The 26,507-nt window shown below is 38.5% G+C and overlaps 1 protein-coding gene across 1 annotated transcript in view; it reads left to right on the forward strand.

Moving 5' to 3' along the window:
- HAO1 (hydroxyacid oxidase 1) overlaps positions 1-26,507 on the forward strand; it is a 93,023-nt gene that overhangs the window by 8,971 nt on the left and 57,545 nt on the right. Inside the window, exon 2 of the mRNA XM_007955980.2 lies at positions 8,864-9,015. Coding sequence (XP_007954171.2) covers positions 8,864-9,015 — 152 coding nt within the window. The remainder of the gene's footprint in view (positions 1-8,863; positions 9,016-26,507) is intronic.

Raw genomic sequence — 26,507 nt, forward strand, 5'->3', positions numbered from 1 at the left:
TGACTCATGGTGCATGTAGTGTTAGAGGTTAGAAGTTAAGGTTTTCAAGGCTTTCAGAAGCAGATCACCAGGCCGGGTTTCTGAGGCAAATCTGGCTGGGTTTGAACCATCGACCTTTCGTTTGGTGGTCGAGCACTTAACTGTTTGTGCCACCCAGGGACTCCTTACATGTAAATCAGGAAGAATCAAATCATTCTAACCAGTGTTCCTTAGCAAGAAGCACTGATTCATAGGCAGATCAGTAGCAGAGCCTGAGAATGGAGATGGAGGAAGAGTGATTTCCCTCAAAGCCCCTTTAAACCTTGACTTGGTCTCAGATTTTCCCTGAGGCCCAACTAGATCAATAAATGCTGAGACATGAAGGGAAATGTTGGCTGAGCATGGAAGGGCTTGACGTTGTGCATGATCTTTCACAATCATTAATATTTTGGTCCCCTTAAAATTTTTCTGCCTCTAGAGGCTACCCCTTCTCTGCCCGCATGAAGGTGGCTCACCAACTAATGTGTTTTGCCTATTAGTGGCATCATGAAAATAGTATTTTAACCCAAACAGGTCAAGTAAACCAAGGAAATTTCAGGCCTTTGACAAGCGCCTGGTATTAGTGTCTCTCAGTCTTCTTCATGCCACAATGCCTAAGTGACCACCATTTCATTCTCATAGTTTTTCTTTCCCTTTAATGCCTTCATTCTCTGCTAGTTAATTAACTCATACTTACGAGGGATCGCCATGGACTAGATGTTGTACTACATGCAGAGAACAGAGTGGAGAACTTACTCTCTACAGAGAAAGTTTCTATCCCCAGGAGTTTATATTCCAATGGATAATCACTGATTTTGGCCAATGCAATATAATATAAAATAATATAATACAGTGCAATACAACATAATATAATACAACATAATATAAGTTGTTGCTGTTAGGTGCAGTAGAGTCAGCTCTGACTCATGGCTGCCCTAAGCACAACAGAACCAAACCCTATCCAGTGCTGCACCATCTTCACAGTCCTTGCTGTGCTTGGGTCCATTATTGCAGCCACTGTGTCAGTTCATCTGCCAAGGGTCTTCTCCTTTTGGCTGACCTCTAACTTTATCAAGTTTGATATCCTTCTCCAGAGAATAGTCCCTTCTGACATGACCAAAGTAGGTGAGATGAAGTCCGGCTATCTTACTTCTAAGGAGTAAGATGCTGCACTCCTACTAGGACAGATTTGTTCATTTTTCTGGCAGTCCATGGTATCTTCAGTATTCTTTGGCAGCACCACATTTCAAAGGCATCCACTCTTCTTCAGTATTTTTTACTCACTGCCAACTTTCACATACATATGCAGCAATTGAAAATACCATGGCTTGGGTTAGGCACACCTTAGTCTTCAGAGTGATATTTTAGCTCTTCAACACATTAAAGAGATCTTTTGCTGAAGATTTGCCTAGTGCAATATGACATCTGATTTCTTGACTGCTGCTTCCATGAGTGTTGATTGTGGATCCAAGTAAAATGAAATTTTTGACAACTTCAATGTATTCACTATTTATCATGTTTCTTACCCATCCAGTGGTAAGGATTTTTGTTTTCTTTATGTTGAAGTGTAATCCATACTGAAGACTGTAGTCTTTGATCTTTATCAATAAGTGCTTCAAGTACTCTTCACTTTCAGCAAGCAAGGTTGTGTCATCTACATATCTCAGGTTGTTAGTGAGTCTTCCTCTAATCCTGATGCCACATTCCTCTTCATATAGTCTATTTCTCAGATTATTTGCTCAGCATACAGATTGAACAAAGGACACCATCCTGACTCACATCCTTCCTGATTTTAAACTATGCAGTATTTCCTTGTTCTGTTTGAAGGACAGACTCTTGGTCTATGTACAGGCTTCAATTGTGTGCAGCACAATTAAGAGTTCTGGAATTCCCATTCTTCTCAATGTTATCCATAATTTCTTATGATCCACACAGTTGAATGCTTTTGCATAGTCAATAAAACACAGGTAAACATCTTTCTGGTGTTTTTTGCTTTCAGCCAAAATTCATCTGACATCAGCAGTGATATCCCTTGTTCCATGTCTTTTTCTGAGTCCAGCTTGCATTGCTGGAAGTTCCTTGTCAATATACTGCTGAACAGCTTTTTAATCATCTTCAGCAAAATTTTACTTGCGTGTGATATTAATGATATTGTTTGAGAATTTCCGCATTCTGTTGGATCACCTTTCTTTGGAATGGGCACAGATACGATCCCTTCCAGTCAGGTAGCCAGGTAGTTGTCTTCCAGATTTCTTGGCATGAATAAATAAGCACCTCTAGTGCTTCATCTATGTGCTGGAACATCTTAAGGGACATTCTGTCCATTCTTGAAGCCTTGTTTTTTGCCAATTCCTTCATGGCAGCTTCAGTTTCTTCCTTCAGTACCATTGGGTCTTGATCATATGTTGCCTCCTGAAAAGGTTGAGCATTGAATAATTCTTTTTGGTACGGTGATTCTGTGTATTCCTTCTATCTTCTTTTGGTGCTTCTTGTGACATTCAATATTTTGCCCATAGAATCCTTTAATATTGCATTTCAAAACTTGAAGTTTTTCTTCAGCTCTTTCTACTTGAGAAATGCCAAGTGTGTTTTTCCTTTTTGGTTTTCTAACTCCAGGTCTTTGCACATTTCATTATAATTCTTTACTTTGTCTTCTCAAGTTGCCCTTTGAAATTTTCTGTTCAGTTCTTTTATTTCATCATTTCCTCCATTCAATGCTGGTTGGTTGAATTGATGCAAAATGACCTAAGACAATGGGCCCAGAAAAGAGCCTCAGGGAGGGAGCAAAGGGGATGGGAGAGAAAACACCTTTGCAATCCCAGAAATTCTAGTAATTTTAATGTGAGACACAGAAGATTCTGGTAGTTTCCACATTGTGAATTGGAAAAGTGTCTCATGAGTTACATGAATTAAATTGTATCTGAGTGAATATTCCCATTCTGTGTATGTACTGGGAACTCTGTTTGTGTCAGAGGAGAACAGTGTTCCATAAGGTTTTCAGTATCTGAATTTTAGGCAGTAGGTCACCAAACTTTTACTCCCAGATGCCTCTGGATGGATTTGAAACTTCAGCCTTTAGCATCCAAGCAAATGAATTGTTTTCATTGCTGATAGGATTGAATCTATGGCAAATTGTTTTTTAATGTATGTACCAAGTAATTTACGAGCTCTGGTAGCATAGTGCCTAAGGCATTTGACTGCTAACCAGAAGGCTGGCGGTTCAAACTCACCAACCACTCCTTGCAAGGAAGATTGTGTGCCCTACTTCCGTAGTGGTACCGGCTTGGAAACCCAAGGAGGGGTCGCTATGAGTCAGATCCTACTCAACAGCATCTCCTTATGGAGATGCCTCTGGATGGAGTTGAACCTTCAGCCTTCAGTATCCAAGCACATTAACTATTTCCACTGCTGATAGGATTGAATCTATGGCCAATTGTTTTTTAATGTATGTACTGAGTAATTTATGGGCAGGACAGAGATAAGAAAGAATTTGCAAGACCACTTTTTCAACGAACCTTTGTCATTCTCTTTTGCTCAGCTTTAAATTAAGAAACAAAACAGAAACAAAAAACCTGTATTAACCAACTTTCTCTGGATGACATCTGATACTATTTTATTATCAACCACTTGAGAAGTCTCTATTGGCAAATGTTAGGGGCCATTACTATCTAATATCTCAATTCCTCTTTTGCTGTGTAACTGTGGGGTGACCCTGGATTCATCATCCTGTGTCTTCTAGCTGATCACTTGGAACTAAGAATAGATTTTCTGTTAGGGTTGTGGTGGCTTTGGGTTGATGAGATAAAGGAAATCAATCTGAAATCTCTCATTCTGATTCAAATGAAGACAGCAAAAACAACCAAATTTTAGATCACCCTTTGTTATACAATGTTATGTCATTTCTAAGACGCTTATAACATTTATACACCCTTGCACTTCACAAGGACAACAAAAGGCCTTTCATACTGACAGCATTTATCTCTGTGCACTCAGCTCTCAACCACTTTTTGGAGTTCTGGAGACAGGGGCCACTCATGTGACCCAGTAGTTTCTTGGGAGACCTTTTTATGGACCCATAAAATTGTGGCCAAAACAAACAAATAAAGTCAAACAGAGATCCACACAAGACATTCTTAATGTTACCATAGAGTTGATTCTGATTCGTGGTGACCTCATAGATTAGAGCAGATTCTTAACAAATGATGATTACCAGGCCTTTCTTCTTTGGTGTCACTGAGTGGGTTTGAACTGCCAAAATTTATGTTAATAGTCAAAGATAAATCATTTGCACTACCCAGGCACTTTGCATGACCTTACCTGATTGGTCCAAATCTGCCCTGGAAGAAGTGCAGCCAGAATGTTCCTTGGAAGCAAGAATGGCCAGACTTTATCTCACCTACTTTCATCATGTAGCCAAAAGGGACCATTCTGTGGAGAAGGTTATCATGTTTGGTAAAGTGGAGGGTGAATGAAAGAAGGGAAGACCCTCAATGAGATGGACTGACACAGTGGCTATAATGATGAGCTTAGGAATAGCAAGGATTGTGAGAATGGTGAAGGAGCGGGCACTGTTTTCTTCTGTTGTACAGGGGGTCACTGTGAGCCAGAGCCTACTTGACGGCATCTAACAGCAACAACAACCTGATGGGAATTAATTTGAGAAAGAACAGTCCTTTGTTGTTCTTGCCCATTAACTGGATGTGTCTTTCTCGACCATGGCCTGACCATATTTTGTGGCTTTCTCAGAAGTCATCACTGATGGAAAGCAATTCTATAAATTGGGCATTTAGAAGTCCTCGTGATTCAGAAAAGGAAGCTCTTCTCTTTCCTGCTGCATCACCTACTGACACTGGAAATCATGTGGTTTTCTTTTAAAGAGCAGATGGGTAAAAGTGCTATCACTCTTTCACCCTACTAATTGTGAAGCAATATGAACTCAGTGGTGGTCTTTACATATTCTTCTCATAGGCTTAGATATGGCAGAATCATTCTGCTGCTTCCACACACACCCAAATAAGCTGCTTCCTGCTCTTGCACTGGAAAATCAGTTGCTTGTGTCTTGGTTTTGAAGATGCACATGAGAAAGATTTCAAAAAAGTAGCTCTATTGCAGCAGATTAAATATTTTTCTCTTCCTCCTCTTCATCTTTCTTCTCCTATATACTGTTTATGTTTTGAGTTCCTCAAAGTCATGGCCTCTTTTTCCAGACAAGGGATCATACACACACACAGTCACATGCAGCTCCAGGGGGTTCCTAGGCCTTTTGAAACCTGCCTACATACCCTAGGACTTCTCTTTCATAACACTGGGGTATTTAAAAATGGTTTTACTACTTAAATTTGCTTGCCATACTTTACTGTCTTCACTTAAATTCCTATTCTCCTTTATCAGGTTGTATAAGAGTTGATAAAGATCAAGTTGTTGTTGTTGTTATGTGCCCTGGAGTCTGACCCCTCCTTGGGTTTCTGAGGCAGTATCACTATGGAAGTAGATTGCCCCATCTTCCTTCCAAGAAGTGGCTGGTGGGTTTGAACCGCCAGCCTTCTGGTTAGCAGTCAAGTGCCTTAGCACTATGCTACCAGAGCTCCTAGAGATCAAGTTAAACATTTTAAAAACGAATGGGGAAAAGTAAGGTTCCAAACACTGTGGTATGTTGGATAACTTTGAAATATTTAGAGTTAAAGATTCATGTGGAGAAATTGGGATGCAGTTGTGTTGCAAAATGGATAAAACATAAATTCACTGTGTTTGGGTGGTGTACCCAGTATGGCATACAGTTTAAAGCTGTTTTGATTAAGTGTCTTCCTTCAACAGAGTTGCCACCTTTCTGAAGAATGTTTGTGGTTATCTGATTTGGTTTTTGTGGTTTGATTTGTTGATAAGTTAAATTTGAGGGCCTTGTTGGAGGTGAAGTGTGGGCCTAAAGCTCTGTTTAAAGATCCCTACCATCACCCCACTTCCTTTCCTCAGGTATCTTATTTCCCATCCTTTGAAACATATTTATTACTCAATTGGTTCAATTGTTTCTTCAATCTCCATATCCTTTTCCCACAGTAAGGGCCCATACAGGAGAGTACATTTATAATCAACTACCATTTTATGTATGATTGGGAAAGTCACTAAGTTGGGGGATCAGTGGGACGTGGAAAGCTAATGGAGCTGTCTGACAAAGTTAGTTGTACGTGCCCTTTGGAAAACATCAAAACGTAGAGGACTATTTAGAGACTGTGCATTTTCCCACTCCACTGATTTTGTCTAATGTTGTCTGAGAATTGCATTTTGGATATTGGTCAGCGAGTCTTTATAATGCCATCCTCAGAAGAGAAAATGTTTTATGGGAAAGCAGGAGCACATTATTAAAGTGATGGCGCCACCAAGTGGACAAGCATAAAATAAAACTGCTGCCTTGAGATAGAAGGATTGAGCCTTGTGTGAATGGGGATTTAACATACAAAAATACCCATTTTGTCGGGCGCGCGCGCACACACACACACACACACACGCACCACATGCCCTGCAGCTTTGTGTGTTCTTGTCATAAATGCTTTCATTGTTTCTCCAGCTCTAAGTAAATATTAAGCCTTCCAGGCTGGCATGCCAACGGCTGCTCTTAAAATCTTTTTCTCTCATTCTAATAATACACTTAGAGATGATTGGTAATAAAATTTCTCTTCAAGGCTTCTGCCTCTCCCCCTTCAACATGGAGATCAAAGAATCACGCTGTGAGGGTCAGTCGAGAAGAAGACTTCCAGCAACAGACCATGTGGTGTGACATAAAATAATGACAATTATGATGTTCAAAGGAATTGCAAAGAAATCGCACAGTAAAACTTCTTTATGATACTTTTCAAGGGCTGGATGTTTTTAATTTATTATGTGAGGAAGGGTTAGATTACAGAACCTTAGCTATTCCACAAAACTACATTAAGGCAAATTTTTTTTCTTCCGCTAAAGGAAGTATGGTTCAATTAGGGACTTTGGAAGTTCCATTTATTTTGTTCACTTCATTACTAAATCATACTTCAGTCAATTTACTCAAAGTCTTCCTACTGCTGGCAGCAGAGTTAAATCCAGGTAGTGGGAGGTGGATGTCGGTTAGGTCTGTATGGGGTGTACAGGCACACGGTTTTTGTACTTGTGCTTATTACAAACAGTCCTGTGTTTTCTCAGTTACTAACGAGGAGAAACAAATAGGAGGTATAAATTTTGATGAGAAGAAAAGAGAAGTAGCTTTCCTGTAAATTTTACTACCAAAGTTTTTGTGGGTTTATTGGTAATTTTTACTCCAACACAGAAAACTGACAGAACAAGTCATTTGCAGCACACCACCAGAGCTCCTAAACTAGTGTTCAGAAGTAAAAGATTCTTGAAGCCAAAAATTTCAGTCTCTGACCAAAAATGTTTTTGAAAAAAATGTTCTGTTTAACTAAAAATGAAATGAAACAAAACAAAAATGTTTCTCATTCTCATGCTTCAATGGTAAACTAAGCATTCAGCACAGGAATTTGAAGAAACCAAATTATAACTTTAAAAAAGGATTGCCTGAAGGTGCTGTCTATTATGAAAAAAAAAAAAAAAAGAACAGCACAAAGTAGACATAGCATATCTTCTTAAACTCTGTTATGCCTTTATATATTGTCTTAGGCTGAGTTCTCTATAGAAGCAAAGTCAGCGAAATATATGTATCTATGAGAGAGAGAGAAAGATTTATCTCAAGAAAATGGCTTATGTGGTTGTAGAAGCTGGCAAGTCCCAAGTCTGTAGATCAGATATCAGGCTGAAGGCTTCTCCTGACATATATAGCATTAGGGAACTCAAGATCAGCTGGTCAGATGGCAGGCTGATGGCTCAAGTCCAACGCAGAATCCCAAGGGAGCAAAAAACCCCAGAGAACTTTGCCAGAATGTTCATATATATTGGAAGCAGGCCATATTCCTGAAGAAACTCCCTTTCAACTGATTGGCTGCTCGTAGCAGTTCTCATCATGGAGGTGATTACATTATATCAGATCTCATCATGGGGTGATTATATTGTATTAGATCACAAAATGAGTATGACTACATCATTACATAACTTCCAAACTACATCATAACTGCTAAACCACTGAGAATCGTGGCCCAACCAATTTGACAAACAATCTTAGCCATCACATATACCATATTCAAAATGGCTTGGGGGAAGTGAAATGAAAACTAAATTCACACAAAAACTAAATTCATTGTTTATAATAGCTTTATTGGTAATGACCTCAGACTGGAAACATCCCAAACTGTGGTGACTCCATACAATGCAATACTACTCATCAACCAAAAGGAAGGAACTATTGACGGATGTAACAATGGGTGGATGAATTTAAAGCATTACAGTAAATGAAAGAAGCTGGACTCAAAGGGCCACATGCTGTGTGATTCCATTTGTATGATGTTCTTGCAAAGCAAACTCTAGGGGAAAAAAAAAAATTCCATGGTTGTCAGGTGATTGGAGTAGTGCAGAATTTCACTGCAAAGAGAAATGGGGATATTTTTTCACGGTGACTGAACTGAATCTCAATTGTGATGGTGGTTATATGACTATAAGACAAAACTCAAAAACTATGAAAACAAGTGAATTCTACTATACATAAATTATACCTTAATAGGAAAATGTCTTGGGGAATTTATTATCTTATTACCGACTTTCCACCCTAACAGACACTAAAAATAGCTTCTTTCCTTTAGCTTAGTAGTTTGCTTGATGGAAAAGTACAAAAATGTATCTTTTCATTTTAACTAATACATAATGTCAAAGCTTCTGTTAGACTTTTAAATTCTGAAAACTTTTTTTTTTTTTTTAATTTGAATACTAGGTGGAAGCTATATCCACGGATGCTCCGGAATGTTGCTGAAATTGACCTGTCAACGTCTGTTTTAGGACAGAGAGTCAGCATGCCAATATGTGTTGGGGCTACTGCCATGCAGTGCATGGCTCATGCGGATGGGGAGCTTGCAACTGTGCGAGGTAGGGCGAGGAGATCTCACCCAAAGGGACGGAAGGACACTAACATTTAGTCACTGCTGTCTCTGTATGCATCAAACAAACACTTCGCCGCGTGTTTTTGCATGCAGGAAAACTAAAACTCGTTAGCTCTCCACCGGAAGCACACCTGTTCTAGTGCATACCACTTCTCTACTTTCTAGCTGTGTGACTCTGGGCAGGATATTCTCTCTGTGCCTCAATTGTTTCCTCAGCCATAAAATGGGGATAACATTAGTAGCTACCTCACTGTGTTGGGAGGAGGATTAAATTAGTTCTTACATGTAAAGTAGATAAAACTGTGCCTGGTGTACAGTAGTAGCTCAATAAGACTCAGTTATTATTATGAATATTAATATAAACATCTCAGAAAACTGAGTAATTAAGTGACTTGTCCAAGGTCACAGCTCCAGAGAAGCACATTAGGGGTTCAACCTCCACATTTCAAAGCCCCTACTGCTTTCCCCAAACCAAAGTGATTCTCACAATGAAAGAGCAAATTCAGTGACCTGGTTGGTTGTTTCCTGCCATCATTTCAAACCATGGTTCTTTGCATTTCGTTTCTGGGAATGATTAGAAGTATAAATATGACATAAAGCAATCTCTTATTTGCTGTTACATTGTTAGCTGCTATTGAGTTGGCTCCAACTCATGGCAAACCCGTGAGCAATGAGATTAGATCATTTTGATCCCTAAGGTTTAAATTGGCTGATTTTTGGAAATAGATTGTCAGGCCGTTCTTCCCAGTCAGTCTTAGTGTGGAAGCTCCGCTGAAACCTGTTCAGTATCGTAGTGACAAGCAAGCTCCTCCGAGTGATGGTGGTGACTCTGTATGGAGTGCGTTGGCTGGGAATCATACCTGGGTCTCCTGCATAGAGGTGAGAATTCTATGACTGAGTTACTTATTAAGTCTAATTTATTAACTTCCCAGTCCCCTTGTGATTACAAACATTTGGAAGAATATGAAAAGTGACAAATCTCCTCAAATTCTGCTTCAGAAATTCATACAAAAGTTGATAATGAATAATTCCATTTGATTTTGATACCATGTAGGATGAGAAATGCAGGTCAAAAGAGCAGGAAGGAAATATTATTTGAACACTTTAATTCTAAGAATTCTGCATTTCAACTCACCTCCTTGAAATGTCTGCCACAGAATGCTGCCAGGGATATCAAAATGACCCAATGGAGGGTTCGGGGAACACTTAGGTCAGAAGCTAGCCAGTTCTTTATCCTAGGACTACACACAGATGAGGGGCCTTGGAAACCCAAGTTTTTGTAATACTGAAACATAGGCAGGAAAAAAATAAAGGGATGCGGGGAAGATACCAAATAGATATGTCTATTTAAATTGGGATAGAAAGGCCTTTCTAAGCATGATGCCATAGGAAGCAACCATTAAAACATAAACAAATAAATCAATATGAAAAACTAGCTTTAGTGATCTTAAATTTCTATAACAAATTAAAAGCAAATGGCAAATTAAAAAAAAAAAACTTAAAAAGATATGAGACTGGAAAGGGTTAACATCCTTTCTATGTAAAGAACCCTTATATTTGAATAACAAATTAACATATTACTCAAATTAGACAAAAAAGACATACATGGACAAAAGATACAAAGAAGAAATTTACCAAAGGAGACATAAAAACAGCCAATAAATGCATGAAAAACACTCCATTTCACTAGTTATGAAAGAACTATGAATTATAATCATATTTTTCCTTGCATATCATACTTTCTTATTTTAAGATGTTACAGCTGGTGAGATTAGGAGGGAAATGTTTATTTTCCAACACTGATGGCAAGAGTGTAAAATGTAATGAACTTTCTAGAAAAATAATTTGGCTCTGTGTATCAATGCTTTGAAAATGGGAATTCCACGTAATAATGTAAATTATCTTCTAAGAATTCTAAGGAAATATTTATAATTTTGAAGAAAAACGTTATCTGTAAAGACATTCATGTTTCTATTATTTTTAGTGGGAAAAAAGTTGGAAAAAACTTCCAAATGTTCCATAATAGTACACTGGTTGCAAAAACTAGCGTGTGTGAAAGATGAGATAAACTTTAGAAGAATTATATCATAGAAAAGCTGTAAAGACATGGGAAGATGTTATAATGCACTATTGTTGTTTGGTGCTATTGAGTTGGCTCTGACTCATAGTGACCATAGGTACAACAGAGTGAAATACTGTCCAGTAGTGTGACATTCTTACAATACTTGGTATACTTGAGCCCATCATGGCAGCCATGGTGTCAATCCATTTCCTTGAGGGTCTTCCCCTTTTTCATTGATCCTCCACTTTACCAAGCATGATATCCTTATCCAGGGAATAGTCCCTTCTGACAACATGACAACATGACCAAAGTAGGTGAGACAAAATCTAGCCATTCTCACTTCCAAGTCACATTCCTACTGCACCTCTTCCAAGACCGAATTGTTTGTCCATGGTACTTGCAGTATTCTTCACCAACATCACAATTCAAAAACATCAATTCTTCTCCGGTCTTTCTTATTCATTGTCCAGCTTTCAAATGCATATGGGGTGATAATATACTAGTTTATGAAAAGATAATTATGAACTATTCTAAAATATAGTTTTGAAGTCCAAGTAGGAACACTACATTTTAAGAATGTTTCTTATGAGGAGTAGGATTACTCATGACTTTGTATTCTTTTAGTTTTTGTCCATACTGATAGCATTTTGTATGAATTATTTTCAAAGAGGAGGGCAATACAAATTAGATTTAAAAGAAGGGTGAAAAGTAGAGAAAGAACAATGAAAGGAATAGAGGAAAATGAAAGGCGGTAGTGAAAGCAGTAAACAAATCTTACGTGGTAAGACACTTAGGAACGTGCAAATTATTTTTTACATATATTACTCTATTCGATGTTTGACATGTGTCAATATCCTCATTATATGGGCAAAGAGGTAGTGTTCCAGAAAAGCAGACTTTTGTAGCTAGTAAATGACAGGATTTACTCTCTAACTTACTTTTTGTGGCGCCAAGCTCAGTTCTCTGAGTGATTGGAGTGAGTTGGGAACAAAAAGGAGAAGAAATTTGCTTAGAAATAGCAAATCCTTACAGCAGCTCAAAGATACTATATCATTATATGCTATATCATTAAGCCCATTTTACCCATGAGAAACTGAGGCACACTGTGGATGAATAATTTGCCTAGCATCTCACAATCCATAAATTAGAGGTGGGATTGTACAAGCAATTTTACTTTGGTCTGGGATCCTAAACACTTTATGCTGCCTTTATGATACCATAGGAAAGACTCATTTATTGCTTTAACCCAACCCACTGCTGTCAAGTCAGATCTGACTCCTAGTGACCCCTTCTTGGCTTTCTGAGGCAGTATCACTACGGAAGGTGAGTGCAAAGCAACACACCCTCCCTCAGGAGAGTGGAATCCATGGCATAAGGTGGATAAGGTGAAACAAGTAGAACAAGGAAGGTGTCTTGATATTGAGGACACAGAAGAATTGGAAAATGGCAATGAAAGGTTTTACATGCTTCCCATAAGGATCTCAGGTCTTATCATGCTCAATCGGCACAGCATAGTGCAAAAATATCTTGTTCCACATCCTGCTTTGGTGGGTTGTGACTGGGATCTTAAAAGCTTTTGAGTAGCCATCTGAGATGTAACTGGTCACCTCTTGTCTGGAGCAAAAAAGAGTGAAGAAAACCAAAGTCATTTGGAACAATTAGTCCAAAGATATGATGGACCATGAGAACCTCAGCCTTCATGACCCCGAGACCAGAAGAACTAGATGGTACCCAGCTACCATTGCCAACCACTCAGAAAGGAATCAAAATTGGAGATCCTGCATAGTGTGGGGAGGGGGAAATGTGGAACAAAATTCAAAAACACAAAATATGACCAGAATTAATGGTTGGATAGAGACTGGTGGCACCCCTGACACTATGGCATGTGGTTACACTCTGGGCCTGAAAATGGACTCACTTCCATGGATTGGCTGTCATCCCAACAGTAGAAAGACCTACAAGTAGAATACCAACCCCAGGGAGATGCACCCACCTCCCCTAGGGAGATGTATCCCTTAGCTCAATCAATCATGAGACATCAGAAAGGTACCATTCACATAGAGGGAAAGCTGGAGAGACAGGAATGAATAGATAAGAAGGGCACAGGGAAGGGGTAGTTACAGGAAGGAGTTGAGAGGAAAGTTTTTTTATGGTTGGGGATTGTATTCCAGGCTGTGAAACCAAATGTGCATGAACTGTTAAGGGTAAAATGAATCTGCTTTGTAAATTTTCTTTGTAAATTTACACCCAAATCACAATAAAAAATCTAAAAAAAAAAAGGACCTCAAGTACTGGAAGAGGTTTCTGTCTGGGCAGTCACATAATAGTTTATATTTAACATTTGGAGGGTAGAAAACTCTTTCAAAGATTTCAACATTTTTAAGGTTTTCTTCTGTGTTCCAATTACCATATATGGGTTGTTAGTCTATTTAATATTTAGACTAATTCTGGAATCTGGAGGTCATCAGTTTATAACAGAGTATTTCTTTGTTGATAAGTTTTGATTGTGCGATGGATGGGTTACTTGGAAAGAAAGGGCTATGTGACTAGATCAAAAGCTGTTGTTGCCTGTGGTGGTTGAGGTTAATACTATGGATCAACTTGGCTAGGCTGAGATTCTCAATATTATGTAGTTCTCCTCCATTTTGTGAGGGAGTTTCCTTGGAGGTGTGGTCTGCGTCCAATATATATGGATGTTCTGGCAAAACCCTCTCTGCCAGTCTGGCATCCAAGTCATCAACATCTGACTTCCAGTTCTCGGGACATGAGCCAGAAGCCTGCTACTTGACACACATGTGAGTCAGGAGAAGCCTCCAATCTGATACCTGAGCCATAGATTTGGGACTTACCAACCTCCACAACTGCGTGAGGCATTTCCTTGAAATCAATCAATCCATCAATCAATCAATCAATGTATATATAAATATATTAAATAAATATATAAGCTCTGGTGGTGTACTGCATATATATGTATATATATTTATATATACAAGGAGCTCTGGTAATGTACAGAGCAAGGCATTTGGCTTCTAACTAGAAGGTCAGTGGTTCAAACCCACCAGATACCCAGAGGAAGAAGCTAAGGCAATCTACTTCCATAAAAATTTATAACTTTGGAATCCCAATAGAGGTCACTATGAGTCAGAATTAACTCGATGGCAGTGTTTTATATATATATATTTGTTGTTGTTGTTATTTGCCTTCGAGTCGGCCCCGACTCGTAGCGACCCCTCCTTGGGTTTCCAAGGCAGTTATTACTATGGAAGTAGGATTGCCCAACCTTCCTTCCTAGGAGTGGCTAGTGGATTTGAACCGCCAGCCTCCTGGTTAGCAGTCAAGTGCCTTAGCCACTACGCTACCAGAGCTCCCATATAATATGTATAAATGTATTATTATATATATAAATATATAATATACATATTACATATATATATTTCATTGGTTTTGCTCTTCTACAGAACCCAGCCTAAGGCAATGCCCTAATTATATTCCCTTGTTACTTATCATTTCTGTCGGAAATTGTAATTTTTTGATGGAATTTTTCTCTGGCAGCAGCTGCCCTTGTATGGGTGAGTTGAGAGTGTATGGGTGGGAGGGAATCCCTCAGCCAATAATTTACATGAGTTGGTGGATAAATAGCCCAACTGTCTTATCCTCTCATCAGGATAACTCTGAAGCATTTTCTAATACTTTTGCCCAGTGTTCTCCAGTGAGACTGAGCCCCTATTGCCAATGTCAGTTACCTGCTCACTAACACATCATTCATTGACTCTTTTTCATTGTTGCCTTACCTGCCGCCTCCCTGATCTCACTGTGAATTGTGCTCATGTATTTGTCTCAAAGTTGGCTTCTGAAGGAATGTAAACCAAGACAATGGCTCACTGAAGGCAATATACAGTCACAGACAAATTAAGAGTTTTAAAACATTCATATTTGGTAGAAACAGCTTTCCTTCCTGAAAAGTCAGAAATTGACATTGAATTATACAGTTAATATTTGATTTACTCCATCTTTTCCAGAAAGAAAGTTTAATCCTTGGGAAGATTGTGAAATCTATGGGAAATTGTAGGGGAAGACTTCTTTGTCAGCCTCCTAATTATCTGACTTCTAATCCAGGTTCCTCTCTCCAGGGCCTTACCTCATACCTGAGATGAAGGGTTGGGCCAAGTTCAGAGGTAGAGGTAAGTTAGCAATCCTCTCTAGGCAAAGTGTCTCCCTGAGCACAGTCAGTGAGAGTAAATGTTGTTAGGTGCTGCCCAACAACAATAGGCAATTCCAATTTCCAACTCAAAGTGACCCCATGTGACAGAGTAGAACCTCTTCATGGGCTTTACTAGGCTGTCATCTTTTTGGGAGCAGATCACCAGGTCTTTCTCCAATGGAGCCCCTGAGTGGGTTCAAACCACCAACCTTTCAATTAGAGCCAAATACTTAACCACTGTACCACTAGATCTCCTGAGAGTATAAGAGGGCCATTTAAATCCACAGAGATGGTCTGGGTTGAGTAATTACAATGGGTAGGCAGAAACTTCTACAAGTTGCTATGTCTCACTTTCCCTGCTGGCTGGTTGGAGTCCTTCACAGAGCTCTGCTTTAAGAGCCCTTCAGTCCTTCCCACCATGTGCGAAATATCTCTAGTATCAACTGAGTTCAAGAACAAAGTTCTATGCAACACTGAGTGGTTATAGAACTATCAGTGGAGCTACTGTTTCTTCATTTTCAAAATGGAAAGGCAGGTGGGGTTGTCCAATTATGTTTCAATTTCAGCTAATCACTTTTTAGTGGGTATCCTGTATATTTAATTGCTAAATTTGACAATCCTAGAAGAGTTGGAGCTCTGATCTCTAGGAGTACTTGTGAAGATTGTTGTTATTATTGTTAACTGCTCTCATGTTTGCCCCAGACTCACACTACCCTATGCACAATAGAATGAAAAGTTGGTTCTGTGCCAAACCCATGACTAGATGCAGTCAGACTGTTGTGAGCCATAGGATTTCATTGGCTGATTTTGGAAGAAGATTGTGGCATCTTCTTCCTACTCTTAGTCTAGAAGTTCTCCTGAAACCCGTTCAGCATCCCAGCAACATGCCAGCCTTCACTGACAGACAGGTGGTGGCTGCATATGAGGTTCACTGACTGGGAATCGAACTTGGATTTGCTGCATGGAAGGCGGCAATTCTACCACGAAACTGCCAATGCCTCCCCCTATTTATACCTTACTGGGAATTAAAGTTGTTCTCTTTCTTTGCTAAATATATTTTGTTTTAAACTTTATGCTGAGACCTCAAGCTCAAATGACTTTAAGGGCCAGGCTGCTAACAAAAATGCCCAAAGAGAGAAGAAGCTAAGAAAACAACAGTGCAAACTCAGTGGTGAGGAGTGTAGCAAACTTGAGATTTCATATTGTATCAAAAGGGGGCAGCCACACCTTAGTGCTAGCAGACTACTGCCCAAGGGAGTGAGAATATGAGGTTGCCAAATCTTCAAAAATTTTAAGAGAAGCTAGAATCTTGATTTTAATGTGCAATCTCCTGGTTTTTAAATGTTGGCAAATAAATCAAAATTCTCTAAAACACTGTTTGGGGCTACAATGTGTGGGCCAAAGCAAATACTTCTGTGAACTACAACTGTCCCCTGGGTTGTCCAGCTGGGACATCTGATTTATGTGGAAATTCACCACTAACTAGTTTCACTTCTTGTGGCAGGCCATTTACACTCTCTAAAATTAGGTTTCCTCATTGATAAAATGAGCTGCTGAAGCATACTGTTTGCATACTGTGTCCCAAGGAGGGCTGAGGTTGTTCTCAGGTATTTCTAGAAACTTAGGTGGGTCTCTGAGCAGGCAGCTACTTATTTATCTGTTTTGCATATCAGGGTTTTAAAGAACTTTCTTTAAAGAATGAGTTCTCTTGTTCAAACAAATAAACAAATAATGCCTAGGGCATCTGACTGCTAACCAGAAGGCTGGTGGTTCAAACCCACCAGCCACTCCTTGGAAGGAAGACCAGGCAATCTACTTCTGTAGAGATCCCACTTCAGAAACCCAAGGAGGGTCACTATGAGTTGAGAGCAACTCAATGGCAGTGAGTTGGTTTAGTTTGTTTTGAAATAAGAAAACAAAACAAAACAAAACGACATTTCCTTTAAGGATATAAATAAAAGCTTTGTCTCCATTTCAAATTTCATTAAATAGTTAAAGATAGACAATTCTGAGTGCAGAGCTGCCCTTCCTTGTATTTCAAAACTCTCACCTCTTTTTTCTGCCCTTTATGCCCACCCTGGAAAGCACAGATGGTAGGCCATGCATTCTTGACTTCCATTGCTCATACCTGTGTTCTTGGGATAAAGAAGAGGAAGCAGATGGACATTTATCTCAATTTCTTGCTGAAAATCCAAATATGTTGTTGTTGTTAGATGCTGTCAAGTTGGCTCTGACTCATAGAGACTCTGTGTACAACTAAACAAAACACTGCCTAGTCCTATGCCAGCCTCACGATCACTGCTATACCCGAACTCATCATTGCAGCCACTGTGTCAATCTATCTTCTTGAGGGTCTTCCCCTTTTACGTCGACCCTCCACCTTATCAAGCATGACATCCTTCTCCAGAGAATGATCCGTTCTGATAACACGACCAAAGTAGGTGAGATCAAGTCTGGCCATTCTCGCTTCCAAGGAGCATTCCAGCTGCACTTCCAGGACAGATTTGGAAAACACAAATCAGTGTTTAACAAATGCTACATGAATTCAGAAAGTAATACTACAAAGTCTTGTGAAAAATGATTACAGTTAATATTTATTGAGAAATTAATACATGGCAGGCAATTTGTATTGATTATCTGATCTACCCCTTAAGACAGTCATGAGATACATGAGCCCAGAACCCCAAGGATCTTTCTCCAACCCTTGTGGATATGGAAACTGAAACTTGAAGAGTTTAAATACCTTGCCCAAGGTTACTAACCACTTTTGCAATGATGTCTATAATAACCTGGTAGGTTACTGCTATTTCCAAACTTAATTAACAGCAACAAAGTCTGGGGCAAACTTTGTCCTTGTAGTCTTTTAAATGTTCTGTTTTATAGTTTCATCCTTTGAGCTTCTAGAGGATGAAATAAACCATAAAAATATGAGCCTTATGCCGAATTCATGAGCATCAATAAAGAGGCTTAAATTTTAACCAAATGAAATTTAAAATTCCTAAAACTTTTTCAAAGTGGAAGAAAAATAACTGGAAGACACTAGTGGAAGGCAGTTTGCCATACATTATGTTATAAATAAAAATTACTGTAGTAGAGGATGTAATCATGGTTTATTAGTTGACAATTATTATAATATTTGTGCAGTCATAAATGGTTCTGCTTATACTAACACCTGTATTTGCAACTCCAGTAGCTTACTGTACATCTTTTTGATTCCTAAGTTTTATTTTTCATATAAAAAATGCAGAATACAAAGTAATTTCTTCAAAATTTTAATGTATTTAAGAAAATAGCCACAATAAACATAAATGCTAGAAGAATACAAAATAGAGTCATTAGGTTAAATTTCCACTTGAATAATAAATAGAGATTCTCTGACTTCTCAAAGAACAAATCAATAAAATGTTAAAATACTTACTGTACACCCTGGTACTTTAAGACCGTTATCATGGAAATCTCTACAGTTTCATGCGTAGCAGTTTTAATAAAAGTTTATTTCATCTTCCATGGAATGATATTAACTCTTTTTTTCTTCTTTTAAACATGAAAAGTCAAAAAGCAAGAGGAAAAATTGAGACTACTCATTTATCCTTTTTACTTCTGGCTTGTTATGTGCACAAATGCCACATGAGGGAGTTCTGGGACCTCAAATAGAGAAAATTAAAACCCACCTAATGCGTTCCAGGAATGCTCGGCATATTAGCAAATTCTTATTGAACTGTCAAAAAAAAAAAAAAAAAAAAAAAGAAAGAAATTCCTGTCCCTGGATGCAATTAGAGGCTACCACACAGGATTTGATGGGCCATAAAACCATTAAATCTAAACACTTTCTTTTTGAGCCTAAAAGGCCAGAACATTCCAAAGTGAAGTTTTGGGACTCAGCTAAGACTTGACCACCTATTAAGGTGCAGGTGGAACAGATTGCAGAGTAACACAAAGAGCCACACAAACCCCAAAGAACTGAATTAGGATGTAGGTGAGAGCTTTAGCTGTCGAATTTTCTGGATTTTCCAAGATTAAATGATCAACCTTAACATTGAGTGAAAGACCATTCAATGGTAAAAATTGTCATTTCCTTTGCTCCAAAACCAAATGACGTATTTTTGAAAGCTTTATTGATGTACATATTTATGAGTTGTACTAGGTGACCGAGTAGACATACATTTCATCATACCTACCAGAAAAATACCTACTTATTCTCAATTTTACCTAATCCAGACAAAAGCACCAAATCGTTTTAAAAGAAATTTTTACTCTTTCTGAAATGAATGCCTTTTATGTACCAGGTGCAATGCTGGACTTTATATCCCTGTCATTTAATCCTCACAACAGGCCTGCAAAGTGATTATCATTCTCCTTACTTGACAACAGAAGGAAGCCCTTGATCAAAGTCTAGTGCTAGCCAATGATGGAGAGTTTGAAACTAGGTCTGTTTCACTTAAGTCTGGCCTTTAGTTCTTGGGCCCAGTTATTTATTTATATTGTGATATGGGTGAATGTTTACAAAGCAAATTCATTTTCTGTACAGCAGTTCATATACATCTTGTTTTATGACATTGATTGCAATCTCCGTAATGTAACAGCTTTCTTCCTACTTCCACCCTGTAGTTTCCTTTTCTCTGTGTCTTTCTTTCCTATGCTTTCCTACCCTCTGAGCTATCTTCCTGTGCAAATACTGCCCTTGTGACCTTCTATGATTTATTTTTCTAAGAAGTGTAGCTACCTGGTGTAAATGTTCACCTTGTGTGCCTTTCTGTTACTTGGATGGAAGCCACATGAATGAGTCCAATTCCAGGCCTGAAGGGTGACTAGGGACCACAGTCTCAGAGGTTTCACCAGTCTCTATAAGACTAGTAAGTCTGGTCTTTCTTTCTTTTTTTTTCTCTTAATGATTTTGAGTTTTGTTCCACATTTTTCTCCCACTCTATCCAAGATCTCAATTATTTGTTTTTGTTTGTCAATTTTTATTAAGAAGAAATGAAAGTTGGAGAGAATAAAGGAAGAGGAAATTCACTGGAGCTTTGTCCACTCTGTACTGGCTAAACATTGGAAAGGGAATACCTCTTGGTAGCGTTATAAAAAAAAATCAGTTCATACCTTTTATTACCCACATTTTCAACTTATTTCAGATGAGTTTTGTTTTCGATCTTCCTTCCAGCAATCCAAAAGGCTGTGAATGTCCTCTTGCTGTACACAATTCATGTACTTATTCATGCATACACACATATATATGTACTAAATGAATATGAACCTCGTTTACAGTACATAAGGTGCTCTGGTGGCACAGTGCCTAAGGCATTTGGCTGCTAACCAGAAATTTGGTGGTTCAAACCCACCACCCACTTCCAGGGAAAGAAGACTGGGCAATCTACTTCTGTAAAGATGTACTGCTTCAGAAATCCAATGAGGGTCCCTATGAGTCAGAATCGACTTGATGGCAGTGAGTTTGTTTTTTTGGTTTATAGTACGTAAATACGTAATACATACTCACTGCCATTGAGTCAGATCCAACTCTCTTTGGGTTTCCAAGGCAGTATTACTATGGAAGTAGATTGCCCAACCTTCCTTCCAAGGAGTTCCTGGTGGGTTTGAACCGCCAGCCTTCTGGTTAGCAGTCAAGTACCTTAGGGACTATACCACCAGAGCATGTATTATATGCATGCATATATAATATATATAACTCTTTGTTCAAGTATTTTCATAAAAATTGTATATTCAATGTTGAAATCACTTTGCAATGAGTTTAACTTCATTAATGGAAAATAGTTTTTTAAATTTAGACTCTAGTAATGTTGAAGTCGACATCAAATAGTATGATTTTCAAAAGTTTTCACTGATATTTAAGCTATTGGGTAGGTTTCTTGAAAGTATGAGATTATAGAAAACTCCCTTCTGATTTATCACTGTCTGAGGACATCAAAGAATGACAATGTGAAGCCACGGGCTCACATTTGTATCCCAACACTGAGGTTGTTCAACTGTGGTAGTTAACTGAAGTTGTCATGTGCAAACTTGATGGTTTTCAAGCTATCATTAAAAGGCATCTCACAGTAGTGTGGTCTCCACATGATATACCAGATATGCCAGTGCCTAAGAACTCAAAAAAATGATAGAATAATAGCCCGGTAACCATTACAGTAGCACTGATGTTTTGGTCTGTTGCTGAGTTCTACCCCTGAGATAAAGTGAAAGAAAGGAAGGAAGGACTAAGATGGCATTAGATTAGTTTTTTTTTTTTTTGCAAATATTTGGAGATAATGAAAAAGAAGTCTAGAGTTGTGGTGGCGGTGTGATCACTCAAAATTATACTGTTCCAAATTCGGACAATGGATCATCATGAAAGCACTGGAAAGATTATGTCTGGTTTCCTGGCCTTTCTTGGCAGTGTTTAAATTGGTTAAGTTCCCTAAATCATAAATTAAGGTTTGTTTAAATTGTCTACCACTTCTAAGTATTTCAAGCACGATTGTTGTGGATCTTTTGTCCTTTTCTTAAATCACTGACTTCAGAACATTATTTTCTGGGTAATCTCAATCATGATGTTAACCATGCATACAATAATGTTAATTGGACTGAACAGATCAGTACACTGATTCTGAGTGCCAAAAAAAAAAAAAAAAGGCTGAGCTGCTCAATGGACAATTAAGGCTCACATTTATGCAAAACCTCCAGTATGTTTAGACTTTATTTGGAACCACACAGATTTTTGTTACTTTGTCACTGCATGTTTTCCCCATTACTTCCTGGGTAGATGATAAAACACATTTTCTCAACAAAATTATGTTTGGTTTAACTGTTTTGGTGCCTAAGTTTTGCAGGTGTTTTTAAAAATGAAATGCACCTGAGGGAGGGGAATCAAACTTTAGGTTCTTTGGACATGTGATCCTTTTTCTCTTTGCTCCTTTCCCCTCTTTCTTTAAAAACATGCTTTTGGAAACTTAACTCTCCTTTTCCATAAAGGAGAGGTATTTTTCAGAAAAATCATTTGGACCCAAAGCGCCACATTGTTTAATCCTTCTGTTCTCATCTGAGTATATGGCTTGTCCCATTGGAATTACTATTACAAATAATAGATATTTGATGCAAACAGTTAATGTGCTTGGCTGCTAATTAAAAGGGTGGAGATTTGATTCAACCTAGCAGCTCCTCAGAAGGAAGGACTGTTGATCAAATTCCAAAAAATCAGCCATCGAATACCCCATGGAGCCCAATTCCTCTCTGACACATATGGGGTCACAATGAGTCAGAATTGACTCTGAAGCAACCAGTATCCTTATTGATAATGGACATTTTACATTTCCCCTTGTTATTGTGGTGATGGTAATGATAGTTGTTGTGGGTGAACATAATTCTGAAACGTATTTCCATTTCTTGTTAAACCTAGCATAATGAACTTTAGTTTTATTTGATCATTCAACACCTTATTTGTGTGTATAACATTGTTGGACCTGACATTAAACATTTAGAAGCTAATTTATGATAGTCAAATTGTGCCTTCTCAGTTTTGAGTAACCTGTCTTCTTCGTCATCTTTATTTTCATTTTGACATCTACTTTTGCTTCTAATCTGAAGCTGAGGAACCTGGGGAATTCCTGGATAAGTAAGCTTATAAAACATATCTGATAGTTGTTAAGTATGTGAGGGGTGTTACTCAAACACAGTTTAGTTTCCTAACCCTAAAACCATGAGCAAATATGGCAAAAGTACTTGTGACTCTCTCCAGTTGGATGCCAATTGAAAAGAACAATAAATTCATCAGCAAAACCTGGTTGGCATTAAGTGGCAAACTGTGTGCCAGACACTACCCACCCAACCACCTATGAACAGTTTCTCCCTCCCATTTTCTGTAAGATCTTGTTGCTTAGTACATGAGCCCTTTCTAATTAACTGGGATGTGTGCTCGTGAAGGAAAATCTCTACCTCTGTGTCCTCAGAGTTTAGCTCACAGGAAAAAGTATCAGTATCACTTGAGAGCTGGTTGGAAATGCAGAATCTCAGGTCCTGCCCTAGACTTGAGATTTTTATCAAAATAACCACATGATTCTTTGCAACTCAGTTTGAGAAACACTGACAGACCCTGGTAGGAAAATTCCTGATGGTTCCTAGCCAATGGCGTACTTTGAATCCTCAAAAGATTAAACAGTGTTAGATGTAGCATGAATCTCCTTCCCGTCTCAAATCCTCTAATGTCATTTGAGAGTCTGCTGATTTCAGGAGGACTGAGACAGCAGGAAGTTAGAAGCAGACTATATATAAATGAAAGAGATGTACAAAATAGTCTTCAATTAGAGACCTAATGGAGAGCATAGGCTTAGTATCCAGGAGTCTACAATTTAAGACTACAATAGGCTTCTGGTATTCTCTCCTCCATATCTAGATTACCTGGATCACAAATAAACGTTTTTGTTAAGGCTTTATGTAATGAAAACCCCTGCCAAACTCTTGGAACACAATTGCATTTTACAGCCATAGGGAAGATCCTGCCAGTTCATGCTGTTTTGCAAAGCTATTTACCTGTTCTTGCCCATTTAAATCACTGGAGTACATTGGAGTTTAGGATTTGTAGCAACCTCAGAGATGGCTGTATGCATATCTAATAAGAGTTGATATAAAGCTCAGTAGTTCATTACAGTTTCTATAGTGTAGACATTGAGTTAATTTAAAGACAACATATCCATTTAATGGCATTTTGGGAGACAGAATTACACTAATTTATGTCAGATTATGGAGGCCTCTCTTAGCATTTCTCCATGCCAGGGCAATGCAATTTCACTGTACTAAAAAGATTTATTGTAAGTGACCTAAGGGTAACTTTTTAATTTAATTAATTTATTTTTTAAATTGTGATTTGGGTGAAAATTTACTGAGCAAATTCACTTTCCATATAGCAGTTCATATACACTTTGTCTCGTGACATTGACTACAATTTACCACAATGCAACAGCTCCCCTCCCACTTCCTCCTGATAGTTACCTCTTCCCTGTGTCCACCCCTCCATGCACTCCTGCCCCCTGAGCTGTCTCCCTGTGCATAAGCAGCCCTTCTTTCTCCCATGATTGTTCTCTCTGAGGAGCATATCTGGCTCAGGTAAATGTTCAACTCATATGCCTGTCTTTTGTTTGACTGGAAGCCACAGGTGTGGGTTCAATTCCAGACCTAGGGTCCATTGTCTCAGTGGTTCCACCAGGCTCTATCAGACCAGCAAAACTGGTCCCCCTGCTTTTTTTTTCTAAATGATTTTGAGTTTTGTTCCACATTGTTCCCCTTCTCTATCCAGGATCTCCTAGATAGATCCCCCTCTGAATGGTTGACAATGGGAGTTGGGCTTAAGGGTAATTTTTATTCTAAAAATTTTCCATTAGCCCCTAGCCCTTTTACATTATATGCAAATTGCTATGACATTTTATATAAAGGACCTTGAACATTCATGGATTTTGGTATCCATAGGGGGTCCTGGAACCAATTCCCCATGGATACCAAGGGGTGACTGCATTTGACTTTATCTTAGATGTTTCAATGCCTAAGAATTAACTAGTAAATCTTCTGGTGGTATTTGTGTGTGTATGTGTTTTCCTTATAGCAGTGGTACAATACATTACCATTGCCTTTAAATAAAGAAGAGAAAAACATGTCAAAGATAAAATTTGAATATGAAATGTTTAGAACTTAAGGATCATAAAAGAGGAAGTGAAGGGAAGTAGGGAAATAGAGTCCTGGGATGTCACATAGGGCAATGTCTATCCGCTGTTGTAAGCTTCTGGATATGTTGTCTTTAGGATATACTACTAAAAATGCCAAGAATTTAAGCTTGAATCAATATTAGAGATCTTTGTCATACGCAAGAGCTGGTTCTTATCTTTATAATAATATCACCTCAGAGATGAACTCCATTTTGCAAGAGTTGTGAAAATGCAGCACGAATCATCAGAGTTTTCCGTACAGTACCATAAATAGCTTCAAGATGGAAACTGGACTTCATAAAAATTTACCCTTTTCTTTTCTGAATGATTTCTGACAGTTCCTGCTTTTGAGAACAGGAGGCCAGGGTTTTGTTGTGGAAAATAAGTAGGGAGAGACAAAGGGCTTAAAAAATTCAAGCATTAGACTAGGACAAGTCTAATGAGAGCTTAACAAATTCTAGAAGCCCTGGTAGCACTGTGGTTAAAACACTGGGCTGCTAACCAAAATGTCAGCAGTTTGTACCCACCCCTGCTCCATGGGAGAAAGATGAAGCAGTCTCTTCTATAAAGATTTACAACCTTGGAAATTCTATGGGGGAAGTTCTACTCTGTCCTACAGGGTTGCTGTGAGTAAGAATCTACTTGATGGTAGTGCATTTTTGGGTTTTAACAAATTCTGGCCATACTGGGTATTTTAGTTATTGAGTATACACAATACTATACTGCTATTATAACACAACATAACGTAACATAACGTAATGTAACATAACATAACGTAACATAACATAACATAACATAACAAACATAACATAACTCAAAACATAACATGACACAAATATAATATAAATATAATAATATAGTATAATATCATATCATGTATCATATCATATCATATCATATTATATCATATCATAATCTGTCCTGGAAGAACAAATCTGCCCTGGAAGAAGTGCAGCCGGAATGATCCTTGGAATAGAGCATGGCCAGACTTTGTCTCATCTACTTTGGTCATGGACAATGAATAAGGAAGACAGAAGAAAAGTTGATGCTTTTGAGTTGTGGTGTTGGCAAAGAATGCTGAAAGTACCATGGACTGCTAAAAGAAGTAACAAATTTGTCCTGGAAGAAGTGCAGCTGGAATGCTCCATGGGAGTGAGAATGGCCAGACTTTGTGTCACCTACTTTGGTCATGTTGTCAGAAGGGACCATTGTCTAGAGAAGGATGTCATGCTTGGTAAAGTGGAGGGTCGATGAAAGAGGGGAAGATCCTCAACAAAATGGATTGATAAAGTGGCTACAGTGATGGGCTCAGGTGTACTAGGGATCATGAGGCTGGCACAAGACTGGGCAGTGTTTCTTTCTGTTGTACATAGGGTCATTATGAGTTGGAGACAACTCGATGGCACATAACAACAACATGAACAATAACAACTTTGATCATGTTGTCAGAAAGGATTATTCTCTGGAGAAGGATATTATGCTTGGTAAAGTGGAGGGTCAGCAAAAATTGGAAAGACTTTTAAGGAGATGGTGTG

The sequence above is a fragment of the Orycteropus afer genome, unplaced genomic scaffold (genome assembly GCF_000298275.1).
Source record: "Orycteropus afer afer isolate SDZICR_OR568_19922 unplaced genomic scaffold, OryAfe1.0 scaffold00567, whole genome shotgun sequence".
In the NCBI taxonomy this organism is placed as follows: Eukaryota; Metazoa; Chordata; class Mammalia; order Tubulidentata; family Orycteropodidae; genus Orycteropus; species Orycteropus afer.